At 35.6% G+C, this 15,817-nt stretch overlaps 1 protein-coding gene across 1 annotated transcript in view; it reads right to left on the bottom strand.

The window, feature by feature from the left end:
• Positions 1-350: 350 nt before the first annotated feature.
• LOC106050291 (DNA helicase MCM8-like) overlaps positions 351-15,817 on the bottom strand; it is a 37,531-nt gene continuing 22,064 nt past the window's right edge. Inside the window, exons 16-27 of the mRNA XM_056036391.1 lie at positions 14,039-14,176; positions 13,058-13,101; positions 12,774-12,860; positions 12,565-12,628; positions 10,692-10,747; positions 10,038-10,182; positions 9,659-9,724; positions 8,366-8,448; positions 6,995-7,081; positions 4,324-4,408; positions 3,799-3,888; positions 351-2,047 (exon numbers count right to left, since the gene is read on the bottom strand). Of these exons, the coding sequence (XP_055892366.1) occupies positions 1,937-2,047; positions 3,799-3,888; positions 4,324-4,408; positions 6,995-7,081; positions 8,366-8,448; positions 9,659-9,724; positions 10,038-10,182; positions 10,692-10,747; positions 12,565-12,628; positions 12,774-12,860; positions 13,058-13,101; positions 14,039-14,176 (1,056 nt within the window). The 3' untranslated portion in view covers positions 351-1,936. The remainder of the gene's footprint in view (positions 2,048-3,798; positions 3,889-4,323; positions 4,409-6,994; positions 7,082-8,365; positions 8,449-9,658; positions 9,725-10,037; positions 10,183-10,691; positions 10,748-12,564; positions 12,629-12,773; positions 12,861-13,057; positions 13,102-14,038; positions 14,177-15,817) is intronic.

Raw genomic sequence — 15,817 nt, forward strand, 5'->3', positions numbered from 1 at the left:
GTCGTGCGGTTTGCACGCTGGACTGTCATTCAGATTTATCGATGGTCCCGGGTTCAAACCCTGCCCGCTCCCATCCCCGGTCATCCTGCGGGAGGTTTGGACTAGGAAGTAATTATCTTCAACTCTGAAGGAACATCCGAAACATGTAAAACATTTTACAAACAAACAAACAAAACAAATTCTGTCAAGTCATTGGTTTTCCTGGCTGGCTCAGGCAACCCATTCCATGCTCTAATAGCACTAGGGAAGAAGGATTCTCAATCATACTACATAAAGAGATCATCCTCAACACAGACCACCCCACTTATCTGGGAAGTAGGGTTAGCAAAGGCGATAGAGCTGACAACAATACACAATCTAGGTTTGCCTTCACCACTCCTCAAACTATCTGCCGCTCCAAAGCACTGTCTTTATTGAACAAGACCCGAATCTTTAACACTGTCAAACTGTTCCGAGACATGGAGAGTCACAAAAACCAATATGGGAAAACTCCAGACCTTCACAGAAGCGCGGTGGCTGAGTGGTAAATCGCTTGGCTTCCGAACCGGGGTTCGAATCCTGGTGAAGACTGGGATTTTTAATTTCGGGATCTTCGGACGCCTCTGAGTCCACCCAGCTCTAATGGGTACCTGACGTTAGGGATTATAAGGGATTCGTTGTGCTGGCCACATGACACCCTTGTTAACCGTAGGCCACAGAAACAGATGACCTTTACATCATCTGCCCTATAGACCACAAGGTCTGATAGGGGAACTTTACTTTACTTTACCAGACCTTCACAGTGACCTATGCTGAATATTGGGAATCAGGTGACCTGAAAAGATGTCTACTGTCAGCTTGTGGTAAAGAACTAGGAAAAAAACAACATCCCATTGCCCAGGATAATAAAAGGCAAAACTGGAGCTGAGTAGGACACACCTTGTGAAAACCAGCCACCATTGTTGCAAGGCAGGCACTTGATTGGGATCCACAAGGAAAGTGGGCAGACCCAAGAAAACCTGGAAGAGGTTGGCCATCAGAGAAGCTGAGGGTACTGGAATGACATGGGAGCAGATGAAGAAAGCTGCTCAGAACCGAGTTCGGTGGAGAGGTGTGATTGCAGCCCTATGCTCCCCCAGGAGGGTTCACAAGATTAAGTCAAGTAAGTTATGACCTAAACCATTATGCCTAAAACTAAATCAGATACCCAAACTATAGGCATAGAAAGAAAAAACAATTCTCCACAATTAAAAGGTGAGAGAACTTATCCATATAGCTGTAATACTGGACTTTGAAGAATTAATTTATTCAACATAATGAATCAGTTAAAAATATGTCGAAATATACGAAAGCCAATTCATGACATTACTAGTCAAGGAAGAAACATACAAAAATTTTTACTAATTCAAATTTTTATTTACATGAAAGACTACAGTTAAATAGGCAGTGCTAGATCTATATTACAGAAGTTAAATCTAACATATATTACAGACTAACAACATTAACCATACTATACTTCATACATTATTGGTATCAGATTCATTCATAACTCTCTGATGTTATTTTAGAACAAAAGGATAAAAGACCTCCTGCCATACAAATGGAATGAGGCAAATAAACCTCCTGATGTTAGTCTAACTCCAAAGCATGTACAACTGAACTAGATAGATCTGTGTATTATCCAAAAGTCTGAAATTGGTACATATTTGGTCTAACATTATTCATATGTTTGTGGCTGGTATACCTTTGGTCTGACATTACCCAAATGACTGTTGCTGGTATATATTTGGTCTGACATTACCCAAATGACTGTTGCTGGTATACATTTGGTCCGACATTACCCAAATGTCTGTAGCTGGTATACCTTTGGTCTAATATTATCCAAATGTCAGTAGCTGGTATACCTTTAGTCAAACATTATCCAAATGTCTGTAGCTGGTATACCTTTAGTCTAAAATTATCCAAATGTCTGTAGCTGGTATACCTTTGGCCCCTTCTTCAACAAAAATCCTTGATTGTTTAAAGAGCTGACAAATCCTTCAAAGTCTGGAACATTTAAACCCAAGTCCTGAAAAAAAAAGATAGATTATTACAGTCCTAGGATTGATAATGGCTTTCCTCTAGTTTCAAAACCTGATAAAATAAATGGGGTCAAGGTGACAAGAGAGGTAAAGCACTTAAGATTTGATTCCCTACGACGGCTAGGATTTTGAATTGTGAGCTTTTAAGGATATCCTCGAGTCCAGACACAGCTCTAGTTTGTACCAGACATTTTGTTCAGGAAGTTAAGAAAGCTGATGGGAGAAGGACACTACCATGTATTTATTGTCACAGACACAGCAAGAATGAGACACAGTGATAATGTTAACTTAACTACCAAAGACTGTAATACACCTCGGCCTATTTTACAATACAAGAAGGATGAAATTGATGAGTTAGTTTCTTTTTAAATGATGTTGTTCCCTGATTAGTGCTACTGTTTTTCTTAAAAATCAGGATTCTGAATAATGAGACACTGTGATAATGTTGACTTTACTACCAAAGACTGTAATACACCTCGGCCTATTTTTCAATACAAGAAGGATGAACTTGATGAACTTGATGAATCAATTTCTTTTTAAATGATGTTGTTCCGTGATTTGTGTTACCGTTATTCTTAAAAAATCAGGATTAGTATTTTAAAAGTAACACCCTGAATTTTTTTTAAAGTTAGAAATATGAGCCACCATTAGATCTCAACCAAAAGTTAGAGAACATGACATTCATTCATGGGAACTTCCCTTTGGAGATTTGTCTACAATGCATGCCAAGTAATGACACTGAACATGCTTATACTTTGTATCTTTTATCTCTTTAAATAATTTAAGTTCCCCTTTCAGACCTTGAGGTCTACAGGGCAGATGATGCAAAGGTCATCTGTTTCTGTGGCCTACGGTCAACAAGGGCCAGCACAACGGCCAACTTTACTTTTCCCCAACGAATGTCAGGTACCCATTAGAGCTGGGTGGACTCAGAAGCACCCAAAGATCCCAAAGTTAAAAAATCCCAGTCTTCACCAGGATTCAAACGCGGGACTCCCGGTTCAGAAGCCAAGCGCTTTACCACCCAGCCTCCACCTCTTTAAATAAAAAAAAACCAAACAAAAACAGTAACTTTCATTCAAAACAGATTTTCATACATGGCAGAGAATCTATTAATAGGTAGCTTATTCGTGTATCCGATGTGCAAAAACATTTCCCACTCTAATATTTTTTAGTCTACATTCCAAACCAGATCTACTAGATCTTTGTGACTTTGTAATGGGTTCAATTTGTTTCACAATTACAAACCAATGTAAATCTTTTTTTATGGCAGTCCTGATATGTTTTTTTTTTTCAGCGTCAGGTATCATGAGACAGTGTTACAAAAATGAGATGGTGCTATTGAAAGAAGGGGCGCTTGGCTTCTGAACCTGAGGTCCTGGGTTCAAATCTCTATGAAGACTGGGATTTTGAATTTCAGGATTTTTAGGCCGCTCCTGAGTCCAGCCTACTCTAATGGGTACCTGACTTGAGTTGAGATAAGATATCCCTTTTTTTCTTTCCCTTCCAGATGATTTGATCACAGCTTATTGAGAAAGCTAAAAGAATGAACTACACTAAACAAAAACAACTTGTACAAATATTTCTAATCATACAAATTTCTTGTTGTTGTTCTAGATCTATTACAAACTTAATTACATGACTGATCCAAACTAATTGATACAATTACATTTTGTATATGCTTTTTTTTTTTTAAAAAGTACTTTTTATGTTTTTTTTTAATTGAAAGAGCTCCAACCTTAGCCACTTGTCTCATCTGTTGAAGTGTGAAGATATTGTTGTACGTCTGCTCTGAGATTCTCTGAAGTCCAGAGATAAAACGTTTGGGCTGTAGACAGACAATAATCAATGTCTTTAATAATCTACAATTGTTTACACTTCAATCAAATGAATCCTAGCTCCCACACTAAATATTCTTTAATAATCTACAATTGTTTACACTTCAATCAAATGAATCCTAGCTCCCACACTAAATATTCTTTAATAATCTACAATTGTTTACACTTCAATCAAATGAATCCTAGCTCCCACACTAAATATTCTTTAATAATCTACAGTTGTTAACACTTCAATAAAATAAATCCTAGCTCCCACACTAAAATATTCTTTAATAATGTACAATTGTTTACACTTCAATCAAATGAATCCTACCTCCCACAATAAATATTCTTTAATAATCTACAGTTGTTAACACTTCAATAAAATAAATCCTAGCTCCCACACTAAATATTCTCAAGAGACTTAGTCTGTAACGCTGTAGTACCTGAGCTCTACCGCTCATTCCTGAGCCATGCATTGATCTGTTAAAATCGATGAAACCAAACTGATCAGAGAAAACATCTTGCATGCTGGAGAGAGAAACATAAACACTTTGAGCACAAGAAGATGTTTCTATATAGATCATATTACAAAAACATCTCATTCATCAGAGGTTCCCCCTTTTTATTTTTCAATCATGTACAAATTTGATAAATCTGTGTTCCATGAAAATTTAAATACTACGTAAGGAAAAAAAACACAGATGTCCTGGTATGCCTATAGTTTATAAAAATCTATATCTCTGAAATAATTTTTGTCAGGAAATATACTTTTTAATGTCATTCATCTTGATCACTTTGTTCTTGAATTGTGTCATAGAATATGTGTGTATGTGTGTGTGCATCGACGGGGTTGGGTGGAAGCTTGTGATGGCAATGTTCCAACCATTAATTCTTTTCAACTGAATAACCTTCTTTCTTTCAATACCTGCAGAAACTTGAATCCAGGAACCTGGACAGCTGATCTCAAAAATGGCTTAAACAATTTTTCTAGAAATTTAACAGTGGATGTATATTGCTGAGAATAGAGGTACTAGCTTGTTGACCACACAAGGAAAACTCTAGTTTGACCGTTATAAATTTTCAAAGTACAAAATAAATAGATGTACATTTGGCTGGAGACTATATCAAGGTCTAGAGCCAACATGGCATAGTCAGCCGTATTACCATAATTATGTGACAACACTAAATTTAAAGTTGCTTTAATTTTATTGAAGTTTAAAAGCGTTGCTTATATTTTTTATGTAAATCAAATATAGAATACATCTAGATTCTAGATCTAGAAGTAACATTTCTAAATCAGAACTTTAGGTCTAGTGTTAGATCTAGATGTCTATATAATAAACATACCAACAAATAATTGCAAAAGTATACCTTGCTCGCTAGCCAAATGAAAAAAATGTGTCAGTTTTAGCAGCTGACGATGTTACAATTATTTGTTTACAATTATTTTATTATATGCGAAGTTTAATAATGAAAGTAGTGACTTTTTAAAAAAAATATTAAAAAAATGTTTTTCTTGTTAAATTTCATGTCACATGACTAATCAAATTGGGGCAAAGTCTGATCTATGACTGATCTTTTGTGGTCACATTTGAGGACCACTGTATTTTTTATTTTTTTTGTATTGTGCATCTCTCATGTTATGGCACGTTCAGTACTCTACAGAGCAATCTCTTTAGTGGACCTGTCGGGAGGAGGTTCTTGTGCTGCCTTTAGGCAAACTCAACTCAGCTCAAGTCAGGATTCAAACTACAGCCCCCCCCCCTTTTAACCAAGCAGTTAAATAAGGCAACTCAGCCACACAAGTCAGCCTTACAGAATGATGATCTATTGAAGAAATATTTTTTAGTGATAATCCTTTTGTCCCAACAGTTTTTCAAGTTATATACAAAAGTTGTTCCCAAATCGAACTGAAACAAATTTGTTTAACCATAATTATCTAATTTTCTAGGACCAAAAACGATGCATGATGTTTTTTTTTATGTTTACAGTAAAATTGTGGGTTGCAGAAATCAACCAATGAATCGACTAACTTAAAAGATTGATAATCTTGAACCATTTGATTAACATAGGCTATGTATATGACCAACAAATAGTTTGTATTATGCAAGGCAATTTTCAAAGAGGATGGACTTCCATGTAATGTACAGGCTTTCCTTATGTCTCATCATCTCATCTCATCTTTGCCTGTCGTCCCTTCTGGGGCATGGGCCACCAACCAGGCTTCCTCCAGACATCTTGGTTCTGGGCTAGTCTCTCCAACTGTCCCCACGTGAATTCCTTATGTATAGCCATTTATTAATCAAGCCATTCATTGGACTAAAAACTTTTATGAAGTTTTAGAAAACAAAAACATTAACTATGTTCAGAAGCAAAGTGTTATAAGATAATCTTATCTTATAGAATACAGACGTTAGTTCAAAAAAAGAAGATGATTACATCTTACGCATGTTCCTTGGTCAATCTAGTCATGCATGTTGACCAATGACTTACATTTTGCCAAGCCATTGGTTTTCCTGGCTGGTTTAGGCAACCCATTCCATGCTCTAATAGCAGTTAACAAAAAATGAACAGGACAAAAGATTGCTATATCTGACCACACCACAGAGAGGAAGGTGTATACTTATTAATAAGGAGTCATTAACTGTGTCCTAACAACCAAGGTTATTTAATAGTGGTGAAGTAATCATTTTGGTTCTTATAACCGGCTGGTCTGTTTTACTGAATTCGACTGTATAGTAATAGTTGGTACTTTAGAATTAGGTCAGAAAAAGTGTCTGGTCTGTTTTACTGAATTCGACTGTATAGTAATAGTTGGTACTTAAGGATTAGGTCAGAAAAAGTGTCTGGTCTGTTTAACTGAATTCGACTGTATAGTAATAGTTGGTACTTTAGGATAAGGTCAGAAAAAGTGTCTGGTCTGTTTTACTGAATTCGACTGTATAGTAATAGTTGGTACTTTAGGATAAGGTCAGAAAAAGTGTCTGGTCTGTTTAACTGAATTCCACTGTATAGTAATAGTTGGTACTTTAGGATTAGGTCAGAAAAAGTGTCTGGTCCAATTAGCTGGTGGTCTAATTAACTAGATTTGACCATTAGTGGTTACAAACTGACCTGTATTTCATAATCTCCACTACATCTTCAGCGTCTGATTTAGTAGCAGTCTCTCTCAGCTCCAATCGAGCTCTGGCTTCCGTCAATCTAAACAAACATAACAAAGAAACAGAAATTACCCTTTTTTTTTGATAATGCAGAATATAAATATTATTACTATCAAATAATTCATATTTGACAGTCATTTTTCTAAGTACGGTAATACTAAATCTCATTATGAGACTTTAAAAAAAAAAAAAAAAAAAAAAAGCTTTACATAGTGTTATTCAATTCATTTTGAATAATTTAAAATAGTATCACTTGCATAGTTGACAGTAAATTAACCCTAACTCTATCCCCCACTTTAATTTAGAGTCAGAAGAGAAGTTGTGATGGATGAATGGTAAAAAGCTTGTCTTCCAAACCGAGGTGTCTCTGGTTCAAATCCTGGTGAAGACTGGGATTTTGAATCTTAGGAATTTTTAGGCCCCCCCCTTCCTGAGTCCACCAAACTCTAATAGGTACCTGGCACTAGTTGGGGAAAAGTAAAGGCTGTAGGTTGTTGCACTGTCCACATGTCACCCTTGTTAAGTGTGGATCTCGAAACAGGTGACCTTTACTTTTTTTTTTTAGTCAGAAGAAAAAGACAGAAAAACAAGGTAAACTATTTTTTGCAGTGAAAATATACAAAAAGATTTTTATCACCAATATATCAGAAGTAAACACCTTTCAATATATCAGCTTTACTGATTCCATAAACTATTAGAAAAAATAAAAGAAATGAATAGAAAAAGAAAAGTAAGAATGAAAAGATATTGATGTAAAACACTGGTAGCTTGGTTGCCATAATGCAAGTCTAGAGACAGAATAAAGGTAGTGATGTTGTTGAATGGCTTAGTGCAAGTAAAAAATGTCTTTGAATTTCAGCTAGACAGATACACATTCCAATCACAGATGTGGGTGACAAAAAAATTTCCCAAGTCATCAGGGATGGATTTATGGTACTGCACAGTGCAGCCTCCCACAGCTTCACCCTTAAATTGAGGCTTCACCCTTAAATTGAGGCTTTCACCAACTAAAAAAAAATCTAACAACTTTAAAAAATATGCATACTAAATATGAAAAAAGATGAGATTATTGCACAAATTCTCTAATGTGTCATTAACATTAAGTTCATGAAAATCTTCCTAAGCAGGTAGGCACAAAAACAATGGCCTACACTACATGGAATAGGACCACTGAAGTAATAGAATTTTAGTGCCAAGTCAGGTATGGATGAGCTTGTTACTTCGCCAACTTACAAGGAGGCTAGTCAAGACAACAGCAATTTCTGCTGGTCGCATAATTTCTTTGTACTCCATTAGACACGGGCAAAAATAAAAAAAAATGTACCTGATGAGAGACTCCAGCTGTCTGGTTGTGATGGGGGTACTGTCTCGACTCTGATGTTTGAGACGTAACGTCAGATAAAAATCCTGAACAAAAAGGTGAGATACCAATTTACTAATTATTGAGACAAAAACAAGCCAAAGAATGGGAGAACGTTCAAAACTTTTTATTATTTCCAAGAGTACATCTGCTGGTTCAGTTTCATTATCAAAAATCAAAAAGCTTTTAAATTAACAAAACACATGTAAAAAAAAAAAAACACACCTTCACACGGTGCATTCCCCCAGCTTTGTTCATTACAAGACAAAAGTCTTGATGATATTTTATAAATCATTTTATATTTCATTATCAAAAATCAAAAAATTATAAAATTAACAAAAACCATGTAAAAAAAAACAACAAAAAACACACGGTGCATTCCCCCAGCTTTGTTCATTACAAGACAAAAGTCTTGATGATATTTTATAAATCATATTGTAACCTGGAGGGGATGGGGATGGAGGGGGGGGGGGGAGCAACAAATGGAAAGCTTATGGCTGCTGAATCACAGAGTTTAAAAATCTTGGATACAATCTGTGATTAATTATTAAGGCTTTGGGACTTCTTTGTTTCCATTCAGTTCTCCTTTAGTTGAGACAAGGCTAATGCTCTTAGTGCAAGTTATTGTATTCAAGCATTGAGGACTAGCTACAGGAAGAAATTAACATCTCCTTAAGCCATTAGTAGGTGCGGAGGCTGAGTGTTAAAACGCCTGGCTTCCGAACCTGGGGGTCCTGGGTTCAAAACCTGGGATTTTTAATTTCGGGATCTTTAGAGCACCTCTGAGTCCACCCAGCTCTGATATTAGTTGGTGAAAAGTAAAGGCGGTTGATTGTTGTGCTGGCCACATGACACCCTTGTTAACCATGAACCACAGAAATAGATGACCTTTACATCATCTGCCCTATAGATCGCAAAGTCTCAGAGGAACATACTAACCCACTAACTCTGATTTCCACTTTGAAAAGCTACCGTTTTGTCCTAAGCAAAGAGAGGTGGCTCTGAATTTTTTAAAATTCTAAAATAAAATATTATAAGAAGGGTTGCCTGAGTCAGCCAGGAAAACCAATGACATGGCAGAATTTAAGTCATTGATTAACAAGCATGACTAGATTGACCTAGGAAAGATTTTCATTATAAAAACTAAAAACAATGTTTTAACATTCCCCCCCCCCCCCCTAAAAATGAAGTAAGATAAAAGTGCGATAATGATGTAAACAAAACTCAATGAGAAAATATGTTTACAAAAGCACTGACCTGTAAAACTGTAGCAGCTTCTGGACCGATTTTGGGATGAACATATTTCCTTGCATAGCCAACATACTACACAAAGTCAATAACAAAATTGTAACAAAAGATCGACATTATTAGATTAGACAATACTTATATCATTTTCACACACACGCAAAAACAGCAAAAGAACAAATATAAACTAAATATGGTTGTGTATTAACATAAAGAGACTGCTTACTTTACATAACATCTGGTGAGGTATGGTTGTGTATTAACAAAAAGAGACTGCTTATTTTCTATAACAGCTGGTGAGGTATGGTTGTGTATTTACAAAAAGAGACTGCTTACTTTACGTAACAACTGGTGAGGTATGGTTATGTATTTACAAAAAGAAACTGCTTACTTTACGTAACAGCTGGTGAGGTATTGGGTCAGTGAGCTCAGATCTGCACACCTTCAATCTTTCACTAAGAGGTTTATCTTGTTCCCACTGAGCTCTGGACGCATCTGATGGTTCTAATCTCACAGATGATGTGGACCCAACAGTTCTGTCACAAGAAATATGCCATTCAATAACTTCATAGCCATATTTGAATCAGATACAGTACCTTTCATACAATCATATCTCTTAGAGGATTTCAAAACAAAAGTTCATTTCTACACTAATATTAACGTAATGAACCTCATCACTAATAAAGAAACCAACTAGAAATTTGTACTTGGTGAGCCGGCAATAAATACATTAAAAAAAAAAGTAATCAACCTTATCCATGCCATTATTAGTTTTTCAATTTTTTTTTAACTAAGTTATAATCTCAATAAACACTCCTTCAAAAACATGTCTGCTTTTTCACTCAGGGGTCCGTGGACAAATGTTGACTAAAAATAGGGGTCTCTGAGTAAAAAAAAAAGTTTGAGAACCACTACTCTATCTGTCCAACAGACTTCAACACAGGGGAAATAAAAGATATAAAAAAAAAATAGAATCGAAAATAAATAGTGATCTAAAAATAGAGAAAAACAAAACTTCTTGAGTCGTATCCAAAGATTGATTTACCTTGATGCCCCAGCATGCAGTGCCATCACATGTTCAGAGAGAACACAGTCCAACTCCTGATCATCAAACAAAAATATACTCATGAAACAGAGAGTGTAGACAACACAAAGGGTAACAGGAAGTTCAATCCCATAGGTGATAATAACAGGTTCTCTATTTGCAACTCAATTGAATAAACTAAAAACATACTTGTTTTTTTTTTTTTTTGAGGCAGATGTTTCTTATTACACAAGGTAGAAAGACTCAGTAAAGAGTTTTAACCTGACTTTCAATTTAGCTTGTGCACTAACTGGAATACAATATTAATTCAAAACCTGATCAAAATTTTATAAGTCTTATTTAATGTGGGGCGTTGTGGCTGAGAGGTTAAGCGTTTGGCTTCAAAACATGGGGTTCTGGGTTCAGTAAAGACTGGGTTTTTGAAATCTGGGATTTTTAGGGTGCCCTTATGTCCGCCCGGCTCTAATGGGTAACTGGGGAAAGGCAGTTGGTCGTTGTGCTGGCCAAATGACACCCTGCTCGTTAACCATTAGCTAAAGAAAAAGATGGCCTTAGCATCATTTGCCGCATGGATCTCAAGGTCTGAAATTTACTTATTCTAGAGCATGAATACAACACATCTATGAGGCTCTGACATATCAATAAGTCTACTGAGCCCTCACCTAACAGAATAAATACAGAGATCACACATTTAAAATGAAGACTTTAATTGAACTTCAGGAATTTTAGGATACTCCTCAGCTCTACTCTATTGATACCTGACATAAATTGGTGTGGTAAAGGCTGTTGGTCATTGTGCTGGCAACATGACATCGTCATAGATAAAGATTAATTTTACATTATCTGCCTCCATAGATTGCAAAAGGGGCACCATTTCTTTTTTTTTAAATAAACAATTCTAACCATCAAGGCTGAATTGAGAAAATAAATGCCATTAAATATGGATGAAGTGTGCATGAACTTTTTCATCATCACCATCTAAAACAATCCAAGGCTAGGCATGATACTCAAAAAAACTATAATGAAAATTAACATTAACTCGTTCTCTCCTAACTGACACTACCAGCGCTGATTCCACCAGAATGTGGTAAATAATTACGGAGAGAAAGAGTTAACAAGGAGGTGTGGTAAATAATTAAGGAGAAAAAGAGTTAACAAGGATGACGTTAATTCCGCAGAGGATAGACAAATGTTGTTGGAAATCATGATCTCATAAAGAAATTTTAAAATCTTAATAAATGCAATGCAAATAGCATGATAAATTTAGTAACAAGGCATGCTGATTCAACACTTCAAATGAACCCAATTGCTCCTATTTACGGTTTGAAAAATCCTTCCCATATACTTTAATTAACTTAGCAACAAGGGGTAACACTGAATGAAAAAATTCTTAAAAAATAAAAATTATGAAAAAATAATCAAAATTTAAGATCTAATACTAATAAATAAACAACTTTAAAAAAAAATAGAATGATACGTCTTGTTTCAAAAAAATATATACTTTTAATACCTTTAGAATATAAAAAAGCTTAAAAAATAATAATTTTCTAAAGTGGGGGCTTATATACTGGGACTATGAGCCTGATGGTTTGAAAAATACTTTATAGGATAATAAAAAAAAAAAATAATCATCCGGTCTTTAATAATTTAAAAATAGTGACCATGCTCTAGCTCTCATTCTAAATGAGACATGATGAGCTCTTGATATTGGAAAGTTAAAAAAAACTGTTGCTAGCATCCCAACGCATTATCCTGCTGTAGGACATCTGTTAAAGTCGCACTGTGCTGCGGTAGGACCTATTGGGTTAAAGGTCATTAAGTTTAGTTTGTATGACATGTACCTTTTTTTTTTCACCCATCCAATGGAACATACCTCATCTGGTTTATCCAGCATAATGAAAACCAAGTCAAAGCGAGACAGCAGAGCACTACCCATTCTGTGATTGTGACGACAAAAAAAAATTTTCATTTTAGTTGTGCAGCCTTTTAATATTCGTTCGATACCTATGAAAAATATTAACGATACTTTAATATGTTCTAACAAGAATCATGTTTGTTCCGAGTGATTTATTTTCATCTTACTTGAGATTTTCAGAGACAGTCTTGGCCTTATTGTAATGGCCTCCTACAGGATTAGCCGCAGCCAGGATAGAAGTTCTTGCTGGAAGGCTGAATACAGTCAAAAACATATATATATATTTATGTAATCAACAGAATATTGTGGGAAAAAAAAGTTTCATTAGTGGCTTCTTGACGATGGACAAGATACATCTAAACTAAGAACAGATCCAGTTTTGTAAAATAGACAGGATATATCTAGGATAGAACTCTTTTGTGTTAAAGACTAAAAACAAAGTGTTTCATACCTACAAACAATGCCTGCTTTAGCTATGCTGATGCTCTGTTGTTCCTGGAAACAAAAGATATACCGGGTAAACAAGTTTCTCCCATTGCTAATAATCTACTCTATTCTTCAAGTAAGTGGGCAAGAAAAGTAGGGTAATCAAAATCAATTAATCATAACAGCAATAAAGATTCAAGACGCTGAGACACATTTGCAATAGATATAAATAGTTAAATTCACATTTTTTAATAAGTCTTTTGATTACATCCACAGTTATTTAAAACAAATTATATAATATTATATAAAGACTATCTTTTGTATATCCATGTATCCATGTGGGAAGCATGGTTGAGAAGCTAAGTGCACGTGAACTTGGCTTGGCTACCTATGAAGGGGGCTCGAGATTCGACACCCGACTAGGGCAGAGTTGTGTTTACTGAGCGCCTGAAGGCAGCACGGAAAAACCTTCTCCTAGATACCCCCTCCCCCCACTGGTCCACAACTGAGATTGGACCAAAGCGCTCTGAGCATGCTATAAAAGCCATAATTTAATTTAATTTATTTAAAACTATAGCCTTTACAGGTGTAAAACTTTGAATTCAAAATATTTTTTTAAGCCTTATAGTTGCATCAACAATTGTTTAAAATGGGAGACTTCAAAAATAATTAAACTGATAGTCATTAAACACACGGGAGATGAACTGGAGGGTCCTGGGTTCGAATCCTGGGATATTGAATTTTTGGATCTTTAGGGTTCCTTTGAGTCAGGGTGTCAAATGGCCAGCACAATGGCCAACTGCCTTTACTTTCCCCAACTATTGTCAGGTATCCATCAGGTACCCATCAAAGTTGGGTGGACTCAAAATCCCAGTCTTCACTGAGATTCGAACCCAGGACCCCAGGTTCAGTAGCCAAGTACCAAACACTCAGCCACCATGCCCCCCCCCTTTTTTTTTCCCCAAAAACTGAAATATGTAAAAGGAAAAAAAATTGAAATATCTACCATGGCCTCTAACAATGCTTGATGCTGTGCCCCCATCTTGTCAAACTCATCAATACAGCAGCAGCCTTGGTCCGCCAGTACTAGAGCCCCAGCCTCTAGAGCATAGTCTCCTGAGCCCCCTTCTTTAGACAGAGTCACCTGAGGACAGAGAGGCACACAATTATACACAATGATATCCAGTCAGACATCATGTTCTGTGATAGCTGAAGCCATAACACTACCCAAATACAACAGTGGGCAGAAATCTAATGCAAGACTTATACAAGGCAAGGTCAATAGTTATGCAAAAGACTTGAAAAAAACAACAGACATCACAGGCAAGTATGAAAAAATTCAGCTTCTGATACAGCGATTGAATCAATGGGATGAAACTAAACTGAGTTGTTAATTTATCCCTTTTTAAAAGATATTCTCAATGTCATAAGCTGTGCAGCTAAGAAGAGCCCATTTCCAGAATATTATTTCACTGTCACTTTGAAACAGTCTTAACACATAGTCAGTGCTGTTTTTAGATTCGAAAAGGACCTAAGCTATTTGAGATATTAAAAGGAGTTTTTACAAATCAAACAAAAACATAAACCTAAAATGCTATTTAACATTAGATAGGCCTTTATTAGAATATGCCTCCTCTGTTTGGAATCCCTCAACTCAAGAAAACAAAGAAACTAGAACAGACACAAAATAGAGCTGTGAGATTTATAACAAACGAATATACCAATTTGATTAGAGTAACACCATCAGTGAAATCACCAGAGACACTTCAGGAGAGAAGAATAAAAAGTAAAGTAGCTATAATACATAACACGCTAAACTATAACTTACAAACAGAAAAACAAAACCTAATGAAATACTCAGAAAGACTCAAAGATAGAGGCACATTTCTTATTCCATAAGCTAAAATCCATACAAGTGCTCCTTTTTCCCTAGTGCCATTAGAGAATGAAATGGGCTGCCTGAATGAGCCAGGAAAACCAACGACTTAGCAGAGTTTAAGTCATTGATTAACATCATGACTAGACTGATACATGCAATGCGTAGGACTTAATTATCTTCTTTTTTGAAGTAACGTCTGTAATAGATAAGATAAGAGATATGGGGCTCTTTTGGGGCCTTTCATAGGTCTAGATATTCTAAGTCAGTACTAAATATTTCTTGGAAGCCCTAAAATAGAGGGTTGCTTATAGGTCAATCTGGCCTTGACAATAGTGCAATACTAGGTTTGAGTATATATACATAGGTTGATTATTACAAATTATTTGCTGCTTTTTACTAAGAAAAAAAAAATCAGATTTCTCATGAATGAATGTAGAGCTTCTTTACCAGAGAAGCATCTATGTTTCCAGCCCAATGTATGATCAAAATTTTATTTGACCAGTGGAATGTTGAAACATCTCTATATTAGTTTGTATGTATTTAAAGAGTAAAATAGTTTAAACCTATTGAAAGACAACAATCTAGTGATGGCACTTTACTGAAATTAAAGGGAGACAGAAGAATATTTCCTTCAGCACTGGGACATTGCAATGTATGTAAAGACTTGCAGATTACTGGATTTAAACATTTTAGTCTAAGTAATGAAGAAAAGCATTCATAATCAGAACTAATAAGTTTTTGAGGTTCAGGAACTTGCACTGTTATATGTTTTTATAAAAGCCATTCAGCCAACAGTATTGTTTAAAGATTAAATTATTCTAATAATTACATCAGTCAAGTCAATATCTGGCACTACTAAAATCGAGATGCGTATGATGTGGCAGTTCTACAGTACAATCATCCAGT

The sequence above is a fragment of the Biomphalaria glabrata genome, chromosome 7, assembly GCF_947242115.1.
Source record: "Biomphalaria glabrata chromosome 7, xgBioGlab47.1, whole genome shotgun sequence".
Classification (NCBI taxonomy): Eukaryota; Metazoa; Mollusca; class Gastropoda; family Planorbidae; genus Biomphalaria; species Biomphalaria glabrata.